Source organism: Anneissia japonica, unplaced genomic scaffold, assembly GCF_011630105.1.
Source record: "Anneissia japonica isolate Jap-2015-1 unplaced genomic scaffold, ASM1163010v1 scaffold172582_len1462937_cov174, whole genome shotgun sequence".
Classification (NCBI taxonomy): Eukaryota; Metazoa; Echinodermata; class Crinoidea; order Comatulida; family Comatulidae; genus Anneissia; species Anneissia japonica.
In genome coordinates, this window is record NW_022725666.1 from 105,575 (window position 1) to 121,645 (window position 16,071).

The 16,071-nt window shown below is 33.9% G+C and overlaps 1 protein-coding gene across 2 annotated transcripts in view; it reads right to left on the bottom strand.

Moving 5' to 3' along the window:
- Positions 1-89: 89 nt before the first annotated feature.
- LOC117112804 (centrosomal protein of 135 kDa-like) overlaps positions 90-16,071 on the bottom strand; it is a gene marked incomplete at its 5' end in the record, with an annotated part of 25,203 nt that continues 9,221 nt past the window's right edge. Inside the window, 20 exon segments of one of the 2 annotated variants that reach the window (XM_033255975.1) lie at positions 90-1,206; positions 2,835-2,875; positions 3,181-3,392; positions 4,256-4,360; positions 4,802-5,004; positions 6,156-6,365; positions 6,906-7,091; positions 7,369-7,479; positions 7,576-7,744; positions 8,103-8,313; positions 8,749-8,864; positions 9,125-9,276; positions 9,897-9,974; positions 10,407-10,580; positions 10,938-11,000; positions 11,181-11,273; positions 11,405-11,545; positions 12,047-12,288; positions 13,978-14,128; positions 14,443-14,724. In XM_033255975.1, the coding sequence (XP_033111866.1) occupies positions 2,871-2,875; positions 3,181-3,392; positions 4,256-4,360; positions 4,802-5,004; positions 6,156-6,365; positions 6,906-7,091; positions 7,369-7,479; positions 7,576-7,744; positions 8,103-8,313; positions 8,749-8,864; positions 9,125-9,276; positions 9,897-9,974; positions 10,407-10,580; positions 10,938-11,000; positions 11,181-11,273; positions 11,405-11,545; positions 12,047-12,288; positions 13,978-14,128; positions 14,443-14,724 (2,904 nt within the window). 2 annotated transcript variants of the gene reach the window in all.

Consider the following 16,071-nt stretch of genomic DNA (forward strand, 5'->3'; position numbering starts at 1 on the left):
TTGAATTAGGACAGAAAATCTAAAGTTTATCAAAATTTTTAAACAATATATCATAGTACATTAAACACAAATAAACAACGTAAAACTTATTCACTTATTTTATAGTAAAACTTTATTAAACTTGCATCAATAGAAACACTTCATTCAAAGAGAAATTGAAAATACTACACAGCGAAAGATGGAAATTGTTTACAAAACAAAGTTCCCGTCATACATCATTTCATTTTTGGTTGCTTCATAGCATCAATAATTCCTATCTTGAATCAGTTTAAATCATAATTAGCATAATTGAATTAAACAAAAAATAATATGAATCTAAAAAAAAAATATTGAAAAGTAAATCATTAAAGAAATAGCTTAATTACTACTGGCACCATGGATATATGTGACCAACTCTGGCAAAACCTACCATTTGTAGCAATTTTTAATTTTCGACAAATAAACCAAAACGTTCAAGAATCGAAATTTTTTGAAGCTGGCATTTTAAAGTTTTTGCATTTTATACAAGAAGTTATATTGAAGAACATTTCTGCAAAATATCAGTAACTAAATATAACTCAAAAGTATAAATTAGAAAAAATTTCAAAATACAAATCTACTACTGAATTTAGAATCTTAGAAAGCTGTTTTCTGAAAACCTACATGGTTGATATTCAATGAATTAAATATTCATAACTTTGCTAATACTCAACTAATGTTCATCAAATAAACATAGTTTAAAGAAGAATTCATGATGAATCTAAAAACTCCATTTTGCATTATTCCTACAAACAGCTGGATTTGCTAGAGCCAGTCACATACAGTATTTAGAAGGTAAATTTAAGTTACTTTAAAAATAAGGTGGGAAATTAATATTGCAAAAACGCTAGAACTGTGTCATTCTTTTAGTGAGCCACAAATTACATACTATAATATTATTAAACCATGATAAATTTCATTTTAATTTCATAATTAACCAAATTAAAACTTCCATTATCATTCTTTAATATCATTACAAAAAATACTGTTCAATCGTTATTTAATTTTTATTGGAAAACAAGATATTTTTTTTTTGTTTTATAGTTATTACAAAATAAAATTATTATTGACGTTATCGTGAGGTTGGCGTTTTCTTCTTCGTTTTGTATCTAGATCTGGCAGGGTACTTTAGAAGTTCTGCTTTAACCGGCTTTTCACTTGGAACACACTTCCTAGTTGGCAGCTCAACTGAAAAGAAAAATACACCAAATGTTTGTCCATATTCATTCATTTTCTTTTTAGGGGATTGGGAGGTTGGACATTTAGGAAGATCATAAATATTACATTGAGTGATTGAATTAGAAATGAAAAGGTTTTTTGAGAAGAAAGAAACGGGGTAACCGATCAACATACAGTGGTGTATCTACAAAGGTACACATCCCTCAAAATGTTGTGTAAACAAATGTGGCAAAGACAAGCCAAACCAGTCACTCGTCGCAAAAATCGATTTTGAGTTATTAATACAGTGTTAGAGAGTAAAATAATAGCTATAAAATGGTAAAAATATCATTCAAATCGGACATTTCCTTATGAAGTTACAAGCGTTTAACCACACAACACAAGCGTTTAACCACACAGCTGTTTAAAGAACAATATATGAGAAATTAACCGTCAAAGTTTATGATTTCAGGCATTTCTCATGCAGAAACTATCTTTAAATCCTTAAAAAGTGTTGTTTTAACATTGAAAATGGGGAAAATAACAGCATAGAATGATGTATAGATATATAAAGTTAAGTTTAGTGCAATAAAATAGAGTGACTGGTTTGGCTTGTCTTTGCCACAAATAGCCATTCTATGACACATTGCGGCATGTTGTACTGTACTTGAAATTTTGCACCACACTGTTTGTTAGTCTTGTGAAAGGGATTGTCACCAACAAATAGGACAGTAATATACCTTAAAACCTCAAATTGAAGCCCTGGGCTTCTTTTTTTGCAAACTTTGGATGGGCTTCTTTTCAAGGTGGGCTTCAGGGGGGGGGCTTCTTTTCAAAATGACTGCTGTAAATTTTGTGAATTGAGGCATGTTGTGGCAAAATGGCTAAGTTGTAGCAAAAATTGAAATTCAAGTTATTGGTATTTTGAGATACCTGAGTATGTGATCTTTAAAATGAGGGGTCTTCATTGAAATTGGACATTTCAAGCCTAAGTTACTGGAAAGTGAAAGTACAGCACTCTTAGAGTCAAAACAAACATGATTTTGAGTAATTGCCTTCCAAAGTTATTTGTGCATACATTGTTTAATAGAATTAACTATCTAAATAACATTAAATAAACAATTTGTTGACCACTTCCAGAACTAATACTTTGGGACATGATTTGTATGATAAAACAATAAATAAGGCCACTGTAACATCAATCTGTATCATGAAGTGTATTTAAATGGCATTAAATCACCTAAACTACTATATAAACCAAGCTTGTTTTAAATTTATTTTGTCTTCTGAAATTCATGTACAGTGTTTGTACTGTACTATCTTGAAAAGAAGCCTGCAATCGTGAAAAGAAGCCCATGGGCTTCTTTTCGAGGCTAATTTTGCAAACTAAAGAGGGGGGCTTCAATTCGAGATGGGCTTCATCTCAAGATTAAGCCCACTGGGCTTCAATTCCAGGTTTTACGGTATTTGCTTTTGACAATCTTTGGTGCATGTGTTCTGTGCCTAAATATATAAATAAATAAAAAAATATAAAAAATAAAATATTACAATAAAATAATATATATAATAAATAAAATAATAATATAATATAAACTAAACATGCTATTAAATATCAAGTAAAAATTAATGAAAATAAAAAGTCAATGCAATAAACTTACTACAGTATAAAGGACAAAGGTCAAACATCAAAATATTCATCCTGAAGGAACAAGCAAAACAAAATGGAATCAAGAAGATTATAACAAAAAAAGACATACATAACAGGCAGGCATGCTAGCATTTTCAAGTGAGCTACCATAATAATCAGCACATTTTGTGCTTCAAAGTACCCACTGGTATTCCTGGGTGGTAAAGTGCCTTGACTAAACGACACAAACCAAATGCACAGCGAACGACGGAACCTCAGACATCAAGGTTGAGATGCAGAACTGCAATAGCTGCGCTAAACCGAATAATAATAATAATAACGACAAAATTAATATTTATAATTAGAGTTTTACTTACTCCAATCAGGTGATCGTGTACGTGTGGGTGACCTCGTACGTGTGGGAGACTTTGTTCGTGTCGGAGAGCGTGGACGTGTTGGAGAGGAAATAGACTTTGAGATGGGAGAGAATAAACCACTCTTTTCGGGGGACACCGACTTCCTATCAACCGATCTAGACCCTGGGCTGGGTGATAATGTACTTCTACGCAGCTCTTGTGCTATTCTTTCCCTGTGGATTGAAACAAACGCCTTTGTTTAAAAGAAGACTTTCAAAGTAAAATATATTTCTACCTCACAATCATTCAGTCCAACAAACTTTTGGTTAATCATTTAACAGAACAGTGAAAAATATATATTATATTAATACCACATTAGGTAATACCAAAATGTCATTAGTCAATTCCACTCGGTAGGCGGTGCGGTAGTTTTGACTACTTCCTTGTGTGAGAATATTTACGCAGACATAATAATTAAACAAAAATAATTAAGTATATTATTTAATTATATGTGGCAAAGACAAGCCAAACTAGTCTCTTGTTGCTAAAATAAATTTTTACTTATTAATACAGGATTAAACAATAAAATGTGAGCTATAATATGATATTAAGAATCATTTAAATCCAACATTTTGTTATGAAGTTACAGAAGTTTAAATATACAGCTCTTAACAAGAGAGAGAACAATCAGAGAAATGAGCCTTCAATGTTTATGATTTCGGGCATTCCTCAGGTAGAAGCCATCACCAAACCGTTAAAAATTGTAGTTTTAATATTGAAAATGGGGAAAATAACAGCATAGTATGATGTATAGATAAAAGATTATTTTAGTGCAATAAAATAGATCTTAAAATATTTTTACATTCCAGCATGTTTTGGCCATTATCTCTGAAACAGGATTTGCTACGAGTGAATGGTTTGGCTTGTCTTTGAAACATATTATCTATTTTTGTGAATAAGGCTGCACTACGGTCAAAAGCTCAAGTAAGTAAATTCTTTAAAATTATCCAGTTATTAAAATCAACATAATCACAAAATAATGAATATTATTAAAGAAAAAAATGGTTGTTTTTTTTAAATAATTGGTAAAGCTTACTTGTCAAATCTTTCACTGGTTAGCTGCCGCCTCATCCTCTCACTCTCTGATTCCATTTGGCTTGTTCGAGAACGCAGGTTTTGAATCTCTCTTGTTTGGCTTTGACTAATAAAGAAAAAAATTTGTAATAATAATAATAAATAATAGAAAATTATATCGTGCCAATTGCTACAACGTGCTGGTGATGTTTGTTGTTATTATTTCGTTTGGGCATTGGATGCTAAACTTATCAACCAGCATAAAGTGCAAACTCCTCCACCCACTGGATAGTATTCCTAGTCGTGCTTGCAATTTCATGACAATACAGACCAACATATTCAACGCCACATCATCCTATGTTATACCCCTGGGTGGAGAGAAACAAACCCAATCAATATTAAGGAAGGGCTAGAAAAAACATGCGATGAATTTGTCTAGTACTAAAAAAAGAAACCCACTTTACAGAATCACAATGCTAACTTGCTTGTGTAGCCAATATTCATTATATTTTATGCAAGTGATAAATCTCAAATTATAATTATTATTATATAAATACATAATTCATACATTTTGCTATCTGCTAATGCCAGACGATCCTTAAGGATTTGTAACTCAGATCTCTGCTCTTGGCTCTCCAACTGGTGTTGGAATTCCTTTTCCCGGTTGGCTTGGAGTAGGCTTTCCAAGTTCCTTGAGGATGACTTCTCAGTTGAGATTTGGCTATGAAGGAGGTCAGCTTCTTTCTTTACATCTTCAAGGAGACTTTCAACCTACAAAAGAAAAAAATGTATATTTTTACCATTCATAAACATCTTTAACCACTTTCCTGTACCAGCCCCAGGTATCACACGCCCATACCAACCACATGTACTATGCTCCAGCACCAGTACATCCCATCTACATCATTCAACTGAACCACCAACTTGTACCGCCCACCTAAATTGACCAGAAGAGCCACGAGCCCCATTCCACCACATCATTCAACTGAACCACCAACTTGTACCGCTCACCTACACTGACCAGAGAGAGCCACCAGCCCCATTCCACCACATCATTCAACTGAACCACCAACTTGTACCACCCACCTACACTGACCAGAAGAGCCACCAGATACACATCTCTACAGTATAAAGGACAAAGGTCAAACATCAAAATATTCATCCTGAAGGAACAAGCAAAACAAAATGGAATCAAGAACCACCAACTTGTACCGCCCACCTAAATTGACCAGAAGAGCCACGAGCCCCATTCCACCACATCATTCAACTGAAACACCAACTTGTACCGCCCACCTACACTGACCAGAGAGAGCCACCAGCCCCATTCCACCACATCATTCAACTGAAACACCAACTTGTACCGCCCACCTACACTGACCAGAGAGAGCCACCAGCCCCATTCCACCACATCATTCAACTGAAACACCAACTTGTACCGCCCACCTACACTGACCAGAGAGAGCCACCAGCCCCATTCCACCACATCATTCAACTGAACCACCAACTTGTACCGCCCACAAAAATTGACTAGAAGAACCACCAGCCTCATACCATCTACATCATTCAACTGAACCACAAACTTGTACCTCCCACTTACACTGACCAGAAGAGCCACCAGCCCCATTCCACCTACATGAACCGATTGAACAACCAGCTTGTACCATCACCAGCCTGTACCACTATATCCTTTACCACCCACCTATATCAACAACTGAGCCACCATAACACGTACCGCACTTCTACTCTGACCAGAAGTGCCACCGACCAAATAGCACCACATCTTGTACCACCCACCTACATCGCCCAACTGAGCCACCACTTCATGTACCACCAACCTACATCAACCAAGTGAACCACTAGCTTGTACCACCGCACCACATCCTGTACCACACACTTACATCAAAAAATTGTGAACTACCAACCTGTTCCTTCTGTATATTGCTAGCAGTCAGCTGTCTAGACAATGATTCTTTTGTGGTGTCCAGTTTCATACACAGTTCTCGTACCGCTGATAAATCCTGCAAGACGGCTTGCTTCTCTTCCTGCAGTTGCCGCAAGTCGTCCTCCATGTTGGCAAGCGATTTGGTTAAATTTGACACCTGGATCTCATATGATTGTTGAGATTTCTGTTTCTGTAAGATAAACAAACTTTGTTGAGACCAAATTATTTTCATATCTTGTTTAGCGAACACTCTGCTCGCCATAATGATGAGTTTGAATAAAAATATTATTATTGGCACCTTCTGTCACAAAAAAATGGAATTAAAAAAAAAAATCTCCTAAAATAAAATATTAAATTCTTCCTTAATTATATAAATTTAAAGCATTTATTAATCCCATTCTTACACTGTTTACATTCACCAATACAAATGTACTTTTAAGTTTTCCTCTGCATGGATGTTTATGGCAAAACCATAAGCTGGCTAGAAACCAAAATTTTTATTTTCTTTTTATGCCTTCCTCTAATGAACTCTGATGAAAAAAAGTTTGCTAAACAAAGTACAAAAAAGTCTCGTCTACGTAATATGCTGCTCTATACAAACTAAGACTCTTTATGAGGCTTGTGGAAATTAATTCTAGCATTTATCAGGTTTTGAACCAAGACTCTGGTATTGGAAGCTGAGCACATCAACCCCCCCCCCCCACCTTACTGTGCAGCTATTTTAACGTACTTCTTGCAATTCTAGTTCAAGCATATGTATTCTATCACTGACTCTCTGTAGTTCTGTCTGTTTGGTAAGCAGTTCTACTTTCGCGTTGGTTGTCTCGTCCGCCTGCTGAACCGCCTCGCTCTCCCAGCGATGCGCTTCGGTAGACACTGCACGGTAATTGCTGAGGAGATCAACGTTTTCACGCTCCTGGAATTGGAATTTTAAAAAGTTGCTATCATTATCTACCTCCAGTAAATTACAGACAAATGTTTCCTAAATTGTGGGCTACAACCGAAAAAATTGGACAGCAAATACATTTCAGTAAATCATATTTCAGATTACACTCATAGTCATTGAAGACTGATTCTTATATAATTTTTCCATATATGGGTATATGATAGAATATCATCATGCCCATGACATATAACATGACATACTCATGCCAATATATGGGCATATATTTTTGTATATATATTACGTTTACCTTTGCTGCCAGTAAGTCTTCCATCCTTGATACCTCACCTATATACTCTTGAATTTGAGATTTTAACGTTTCTCTCTCCTCGATGGCTTCCTCTATTTCACTATTCAAAGCCTAAATAAAAATCAACATTGAAATATAAATGGATATGCTACATTTAAATATTATTAACTAAAACTTTTCTATTAATATACTGTAGAACACACTAACCTGGTTCTCTCTGGTCATTGTCGATAAATCTTCTTGTAGTCGTCTGTTTTCTACGACAGCTACATCACGACCATGATTTGTATCAGAGAGTTCGTCTTTTGTTCCGTCCAACTGCCGCCTTAAACTTCGAACTTCACGATCACGACTGGACAGGTCATCATTTGTTTTTCTAATGGAAAGTCATCAATATTATTTAATGGAATTTATTAAAAATGTGAAAACAGAAATTAACCTGGTCAACATTATTAATCTGGTCAATTTACACAAGTTAACAGAACTAATCGAGTCAATGTACTCAATTAAGCAGAATTAATCTGGTAAATCAACTCAAGATAATATGTAAGCTGGTGAACTTACAGTTAACAGAATACTATGTATCAATGTTTTGTAACAATTCCTTTCTTTGCCCATTTTTTTTTTGTTTAACCTGAACGACTGATTGCAGCTGTATTGTTGAATGTAATAGAAATACCACAAATTTTCCTGTTGAAATTATTCAAACAAATTGTGGATTTGGCAGTACTTACTCCAATCTAGCTTCTAGATCTGCAATTGTTACTCTAAGATCATTACTGACTCTTTGTCTGTCGTTTAGCTCTTGTTCCAGACTAGCTACCTTCTCCGTTTTTTCATCTACTGTCATCTGGAGACTGTCTTTCTCACGATCCACCGTGCCGATGGTTAATCTCAGCTTGTTGACCTCATCTCGCAACATTGCGTTATTTTTGTTCAAGTCACCTGAAAAGTAAGCGTTTTGTAGATACTAAAATAAAAAAAAACTTATAGCACATTTTTGAATAAGTTACATAGTCTAATACAAATAAAAATTAAGAAATTTTAGCATAAACTACATTATAGTAATAAACCTTAAGCCAGGTTTCCATACAATTGCTACATGCTATCGCTGACAGCTTTCTGTGATGCTGATTGGTCAGTCAAATCAAACAGCCTTCCCGATTGCATTAGGGAATACTACACAGTACAACAATCAGACTAACAAACACTGCAACGACAGTGTAGCGATTTAAAAAAACCAGGCTAACAATAATATCCATTGAATACTTTATTACATAACATAACTACTCTACATAATACATGATATGATTATATCAAATACAAAAATTACCTGAGTTAAAATAATGAACGAGAAAATAATAATTCAATTGAACTCACCTATTCTCTCTTCTAGTCTATTTCTGACAGTGAGGGCTTCATTTAGTTCACCATGTTTCTGGACCAGTTTCCGTTGATGGTCGCCAACTGTCTGTTCGGCGTGTTCAGCTACTAATCTGAAATAATATTATGTAATTTGATACAATAATAAAAATAATGATGATGATGATGATTACAATCATAAAAAAAATAGTTTTATCAAACTAGTAATAAACTTTGGGCCACATATGAAAAATTATTAATTCTTTGGACATAACACCATTAAATATGATAAAAAGTTTTACTATATATGCAGTCAATCACGTTTAACTAGTGTGACCCTTCCAGGTCACAAGCAGCCAGTGAGCTGAACAGCGCCCTCGTTCATAGCGCTCACCTCATTTGAGTTGCAGTTGCACGTTGCTGAGATGCTTCGTCGTTGGTCTCCTCCACCCTAAGTGCTTGCGCTTTGATTTGATCTTCCAACGTATTGATCATGTTCCTCATCGAGGTCACTCGACTTTGTAACGAACACCGCTCCTGATCAGCCTACGTAGATAGACCCAATAGTGTATATTTATAGTTACTCATTTACAGTTAAACTTACTTATGCATTATGCTACTTAAACTTCTCATCAGACAAGCAGGCATATTATAATTGTTATAATAGATATAATTAAAAAACATAATCTGTAAAATAAAATATCGTATTTATTTGAATAAACAACCCCGCTTTGAATAAATGCCCCGAGGCGTTTATTTTTTATCTCGAATAAATGCCCTCCTAAATGACATTCTCGACACATTCTATCAATGTTTTAATAAAGTAGAATTACATAACATGCAATAACACATATTTGAGTATATACGTATCCATTTTACACCAAAAAAAAAATGCCTCCCTCATGCAATAACACATTTTGACAGTAACTTATGTGTTGTAATTCCACATTTACAGTGAAATCAAGGTGCGTTTATTTGAGTATCCATTTTACACCAAAAAAAAAAAAAAAACCTCCCTTGAATAAACAACAATTAAAACCCTTGCTAACAACAAACACCCGGAAACATTTACTCAAATAAATATGGCAATACATTTGTTTTTATATTTATTGTCTTGGAACAATAATTAGTGACTAAATTTGAGGTATACATGCAAATATACTCACCCTTTGATAAGCTGTTTCTAAATCTTCTATCTTCTGTTCACTTCTTGCTTTATCAGTAAGATTACTGTCTGTTGCAATCTAAAATACAATCATATGCACTTGTTTATAAGAAAACAGTTTACTGCTATTAAATACGTTAAATCCTTAGCAATTGACAACCCTGTCTATTTATGCCTGTGAGGAAAGTTCTCTGTCATCTTGTTATGGACCTATCAGCTAAGCCCCGCCCTAGGATATTATTGATAAGGTACCACAAAACAACAGTGTAAAAAAAAACAAAAAAAAACACGTGCATTTGTGGGACAACACATATGTTCGTAGAACACACACATATTCTTTGCCCTTTTCTGATTGGTCAGTTGTTAAATTTGATTGACACTCCAGAAATGTCTATTATTTGACAACATATGTTCTCTCCAGTCGTGATGACAAATATGTTTCTGTGCTGTAGGTTGTCAATAGAGGGCAGCAAACATTTATGATGAATGGAGTAATATTGTATCAACTGACCTTTAACCTTTCTCTTAGACTATCTCTCTCTGTAGTCATTCTCCTGAGGTCTGATATGGCTGTGTCTCTTTCAATTTCTACCCGTTTTAGAATGGACTGTGCCGCAAGAGATGCCCGTGAGGATTTGGGCGACTTTACCATCTCCCTTCGCAGCCTCTGTAGCTCATCATTTGCCTATGAAAGAAATATAATCTCACTTAATGCCATCTTCAAAAAACATTTTTTATACAACAACTATTTATTGAAAATCAGAACACATATGCAGCACTATTAATTAAAACTTGAATTTTTGACATGTCAACACGGACATAAAAAAACGTACGGAAACTAAATTCCTATTCCCATGAAAACCTAATGGTGAATTTCAGTATTATAACCCACTTAGTGGAACTAATTTGCTGCCATTGGAAGGTGTGCCGCCCCCTCCCCTCCTCCCAGCCTACGCCCATGGTCAACTTGCATCTTCATCAGATTATTATCACTATCATCATTACTTTATTATTATATTATTAAGATTTTAAACATATATACCTGATCATAAAGGAGCTTGGTCTTATCTCGATCAGATGTTAATACTTTCACGTTACTTTGAATCTAAACAAATAAATAAACTGCAAAATAGTTATATGGAATAAAAAACAATGCACACAGTGACTACAGACAATTTTCGCTTACTGTACACTGTTAATTTAATGCAAAATACACACCTACCACTAAGAAAATAATCTATGTTAGGATGGAGGGTTATGTAAGTGGGTCTCTGTAGTAACTTACCTCTGCCAAATGTCGCTCAAACTTATCCAAGACAGTTTGAAGCTCGTCTCGCTCTTTTCTTAACCTGAAAATCTCAGTTTCATCAAAACGGCTCTGTGAGGAAAAGAATTTTGACCAATGTTATCGCCAATCAATTTAATAATCACTAGTTTAATTTGAATGAATTTCAGCAAAGTTATTATAAGAGTTCTCACTGCTAATGCACTGCATAAATTTTTACTCACTTTTTCCCTTGTTGGTGGCGTCCTCGTTTTTCTTGATGGACTTCCAGCACTGATACGTAGAGCTTTCATAATCTCATATTCCTTCTTGTAGAAATCTCGCTCATCTTCTAGAACTCGAACAATGGCCTCTAGATGAGATGACTGCAAAAATCATTTTTAAAAATAATACGAAAACGCATTTTAGAGATACAATATCAATATTATTTATTTAGAAAAATCAACACAGAAATAAGGAGAAACAATAAGTAGAAGCAATATTCTTAAACCAATAAACTTTGATTAGAAAAAAATTATACATTTCATAATTTATTTTTCCTTAATTTCCATACTGTTTCAGAAGGAAAAAAAATAAATTAATTAGCATCCCATAATGTGTTATGGAAATATAGAAAATGCCATACATAAAAAATTTAAAATTGAAAAAAAAGGAAAAAGACATCCTTTTCTATTTTTAATTATTAAATAATTAAAAGCTAAACAATTTATAAATAATTATTTTTATTGTTTAAATGTAATAACACAAAGAGAGAATATATTTACAATGTAAATATAAAACCAAAATACAATATGACAATAAATTTAAGACTAATCCTACTTAAGCATCAATCCAATAAGCAACAATAACCAATAATTACAGCTTACCTTTTGGCTACCTGATTTAAAGGGACTAGTTGGCCGCCCACCTCGCAACGGACTACTAGCTGGGGTGGATATAATTGATTTATTCTTCATCAGCTTATTCAAAACATCAACCTCCTCTTTCAGGTAATCTCGCTCATCTTCTATAGATTTGATATAACTGTCCATTTTACTTGGAGACTTATCGCGCCGCACCTTACTGCCTTTCGTCCGTAGACGCTCCAATTCTAATACAAGCTCACGTTCTAAGGTTCAAGAAGACAAAGGATTATTAGCATGGGTGTTTTATTTTAATGTGTTTATCCAGGCTTCCAATGAATTTGCAACTCACTGATGAAGCTTTAATTACTTTACATGCTCTTACAAATATTACAATTATAGTCTAATATATAGGGCAGATCAATAGATAATAAGCAAGCACCATTGTTAAAGGGATAGCATAAAGAATACAAATTTGATTAAATTTCATAAAGTAATGACTCTGATGAATTTTCCTAAGATAAAAAATTCATATACGCATTTCAACAGTAAACTGTTAAGTATAATTTACATTATCTACCATGCGAATGCTCTAACCGCCAGAGCCATGCGACTGAGAATTCAAGCTTAGTTGGTAAAGGTGTGCGGTTGGTGTATGGAAGATATATTGACATGAAAAGTTAAAAAAGCGACAATTTCACAATGTAGATATCTATATTTGGATAGAGAACAAGTGAATCAGTGCCTGCCTCAGTGGGGAGTGGGGAAAGTCAGGGGATGGGTCAGGGAAGCAATTTCTTCTGCCGGACAAAATGGACTAAAAAGTATCTGTAGATCCAAAAAACATGCTTTGTGGTTGCAGTCCATAGTAAAGTGGTCTAGGAGAACAATTTTGAGATATCCTAAAACATCAAATCTTGCACCTTGACCTCCACTAAATAGGGGATTTTGGTATGCCCCCTAAGTTGGAATTATTAGACTCCCTGTGGGAAAATTCAATGAACTGAATGTAACTCAGTCCCTTTAACAAACAGTACAATGCAATAAAGTCAAATTCAACTTATATGAGCATCAATATTTCTTATTGTTGTCACAATGTAAACTAATATCTGCTAAGAAATGAATGTGAATAGATATTGATGTTAATGGTATTCTATAACTGGTATTTTATTAGCTGACATTATCACAATACATACACAAATATCAGCAAGTTAAATAATACCAGCGTTCTTGATAAAAGGAATTATGATAAAATTATTATAAATATCAGTAATGGTGGGAGTAATAAAGACTCATTGATCAGACAGAGACATTAAAGTAAGACATATTCTTTCAAACATTTATTTGTCAGATTCAACAAAATGATGTTTAATCAGACTTTTGTTAATGAAGTAGAATAATATCTGACCTCTCTATCAGACAGAGGAGCGCAAGTAGGTCGGCCAGTACGGCTTGGGCCTGGCTTAAGGAGGCCTGGCCGTGGCAAAAATCTATGAAATTTATGTGACAAAAATATGTGATATGCCCATATTGGGATGTTAACATGACATCATCATTTGTCACATAAAATTTGTTAGTGTGGACAATCCTACAAACAGCTGGCCTGAGAGCATCATTTTTGAGCATCTACAGGTGAAATTATAATTTTTTTTTTTCTTTAATAACTTTCACCTCAGGCCCACACCATTGTGTCACTCATCTGTCAGGAAACGATGGAACACCTGTCAAGGAAATACTGACGCCACCGCTGCTAATGCTATTACAGACAGGGAAAGACACAAAATATATTTGATCAGATATAAAATATCTGAACAGACATCTGACAGATAAAAATCTAATAATGTATGCATTGCTTCAGCTGTATATTACCATTTGCCGTGAGTTTGTTAACACAGTAAATATCTGATTGGACAAAACTCTGATAATGCAAGCATAGGATGTATACAGTATCTTACCATTTGCTGTTAGTTTGTTAACACGATCACTTAGCTTCCTTTTATCTTCTTGTACTTTGTGCATAATTTCTTGCAAGTCTAACAATTCAGCATCTTTAATTCTTTGATCCTCTGTCAGACGATCTACATCAGCTATTATATTTTTCCGCTCCTAATAGGAGTAAACATTGTAATAAATTTAATTTATGTATTTTTAAATAATCAATGTTTTTTTAGTAATATTTTTTATATTTCATATTTCTAGTAATATAGTGCAGTAGTTTAACAACTTAATTTTTAGATATATATCTTTTTGTTTTATATTAAAAAATGGGAATTTTAATATAAAAATGTTATAAAGAAAATCATTTGGTAAAGGTAATTATTTTTTGATAGACATATTTATACATTCTGTTTTATATTTGATATAGTTATAGAAATTCATCTGGATTTTTCATTCCCAGAGCATCTCTATATTCTTTATACCTGTCTCATTTGTTTCATATCTAATTCCACAGACTCTAACTCGCGGATGGTATGTCGTAGTTCAACCTTAGCCTCTGAGACATCCTGATCTGCCGCTGCGATCGCGACATCCTTATCTGACTGCAGTCTCTTGGTTAGAAGATCAATATCCTGCAGCTCTGCCACAAGTTCCTGGTTCTTCAGACTCAGTTCATCAGCTCTGGCCATGGCATCCTCTTTGTTCAGAAGAGACTCTTTCAGGCGCTTCTCAAGATCGCGATTGGCTTCTTGTAGATAGTCAATCTATAAACATTCATTTGAGTGGAGTTATAAGTAAACATAATTAATTATTATTTTTTTATAGGATTTATATAGTGCACATAACGTAAATGGTCGAATAAGTGCAGCTGCACTTATACAGTTTTTGGAGGCTTTTCTGGGGCGCTTATTAGAGAGTGGCATTTAGCATGGCACTTTCCATGCCTGTTCCCATGTTACCTATCTCAGTATTTCAGTAGCCCAATCATAAAAAAATTTTATGAGAAAGGGCGGTTTTTTTGGTTTTTTTTTAATCGGCACAATAAATTATTTCGCTTTTGTTTTTATCGATGAGGGAGAGACTGTTTATATTTGGCCTGTAATTAGTAAATATTGTATTTATAAAAACTGGTTTAATTTTATAGTTTTTTTAAAGAAAATGTATTTGAAGTCACAAAATTGCATTGTTATTTTATGCTATTAAAATAATTGATACAGCAAAAAAAACATTTTTTTTTTTTTATTCCAGCATCAAAATTTCCCAAATTTTTGACACTGAAGGGAGTGATAATCTAATCAATTTTTCTATTTGCCCTTATGCCTGTAATCAGCACTGCTAATATCATTCCGAATTATTCACCCACTTATAATCTTGCGTGAAGAGAGGCAAATGCAGATAAAGTGTCTTGCCCAATGAACACATGCAGTGTGATAAAGTCACGAACCCCCCCCCCACCTTTCCGAATGAAAGTCCAATGTCTTACATGCAGCACCACCTGCTTCTTTGTGTATATTAATTATTATTAATTATCATCATCATATTGCATTTATCTTAAGCAGATCAGAGGTAAGAAAATAAAATATCTAAAAAATGTTATAGTACTTTTAGTAGAAATTCAGAATTACAGTAAAACCTCAAATAAGTTCAATGGGCTTAATCTGATAATTTTAAGCCCCCTCTTTGCTTTACAAAAGTAGATTTGAAAAGATGCCCATCTCAAGTTTGCAAAAAAAACCAAAAAAAAAAAACCAAAAAACCTAGGACTTCTATTCAAGATTTTACGATACTGACTTCCAACAAAAGATCATAAATGTCTGCATCACACAGAACCTTGTAAGAAAAGGACATAATTGAATTTGCAATAATTATATATCCAATACAAATCTCATTAAAAATATGTATAAGATTAAGAATATAGTACATTGTCACACACAATATAAATTATCCCACATAAAAAAATATCAAAAAAGAATGCCATACATAAAATTATAATATGCAATGGGCTTAACCTAAGAATTAAAGCCCCCTCTTTGCTTTACAAAAGTAGATTCGAAAAGATGCCCATCTCAAGTTTGCAAAAAAAATTTAAAAAAAAGCCTAGGGCTAAAATT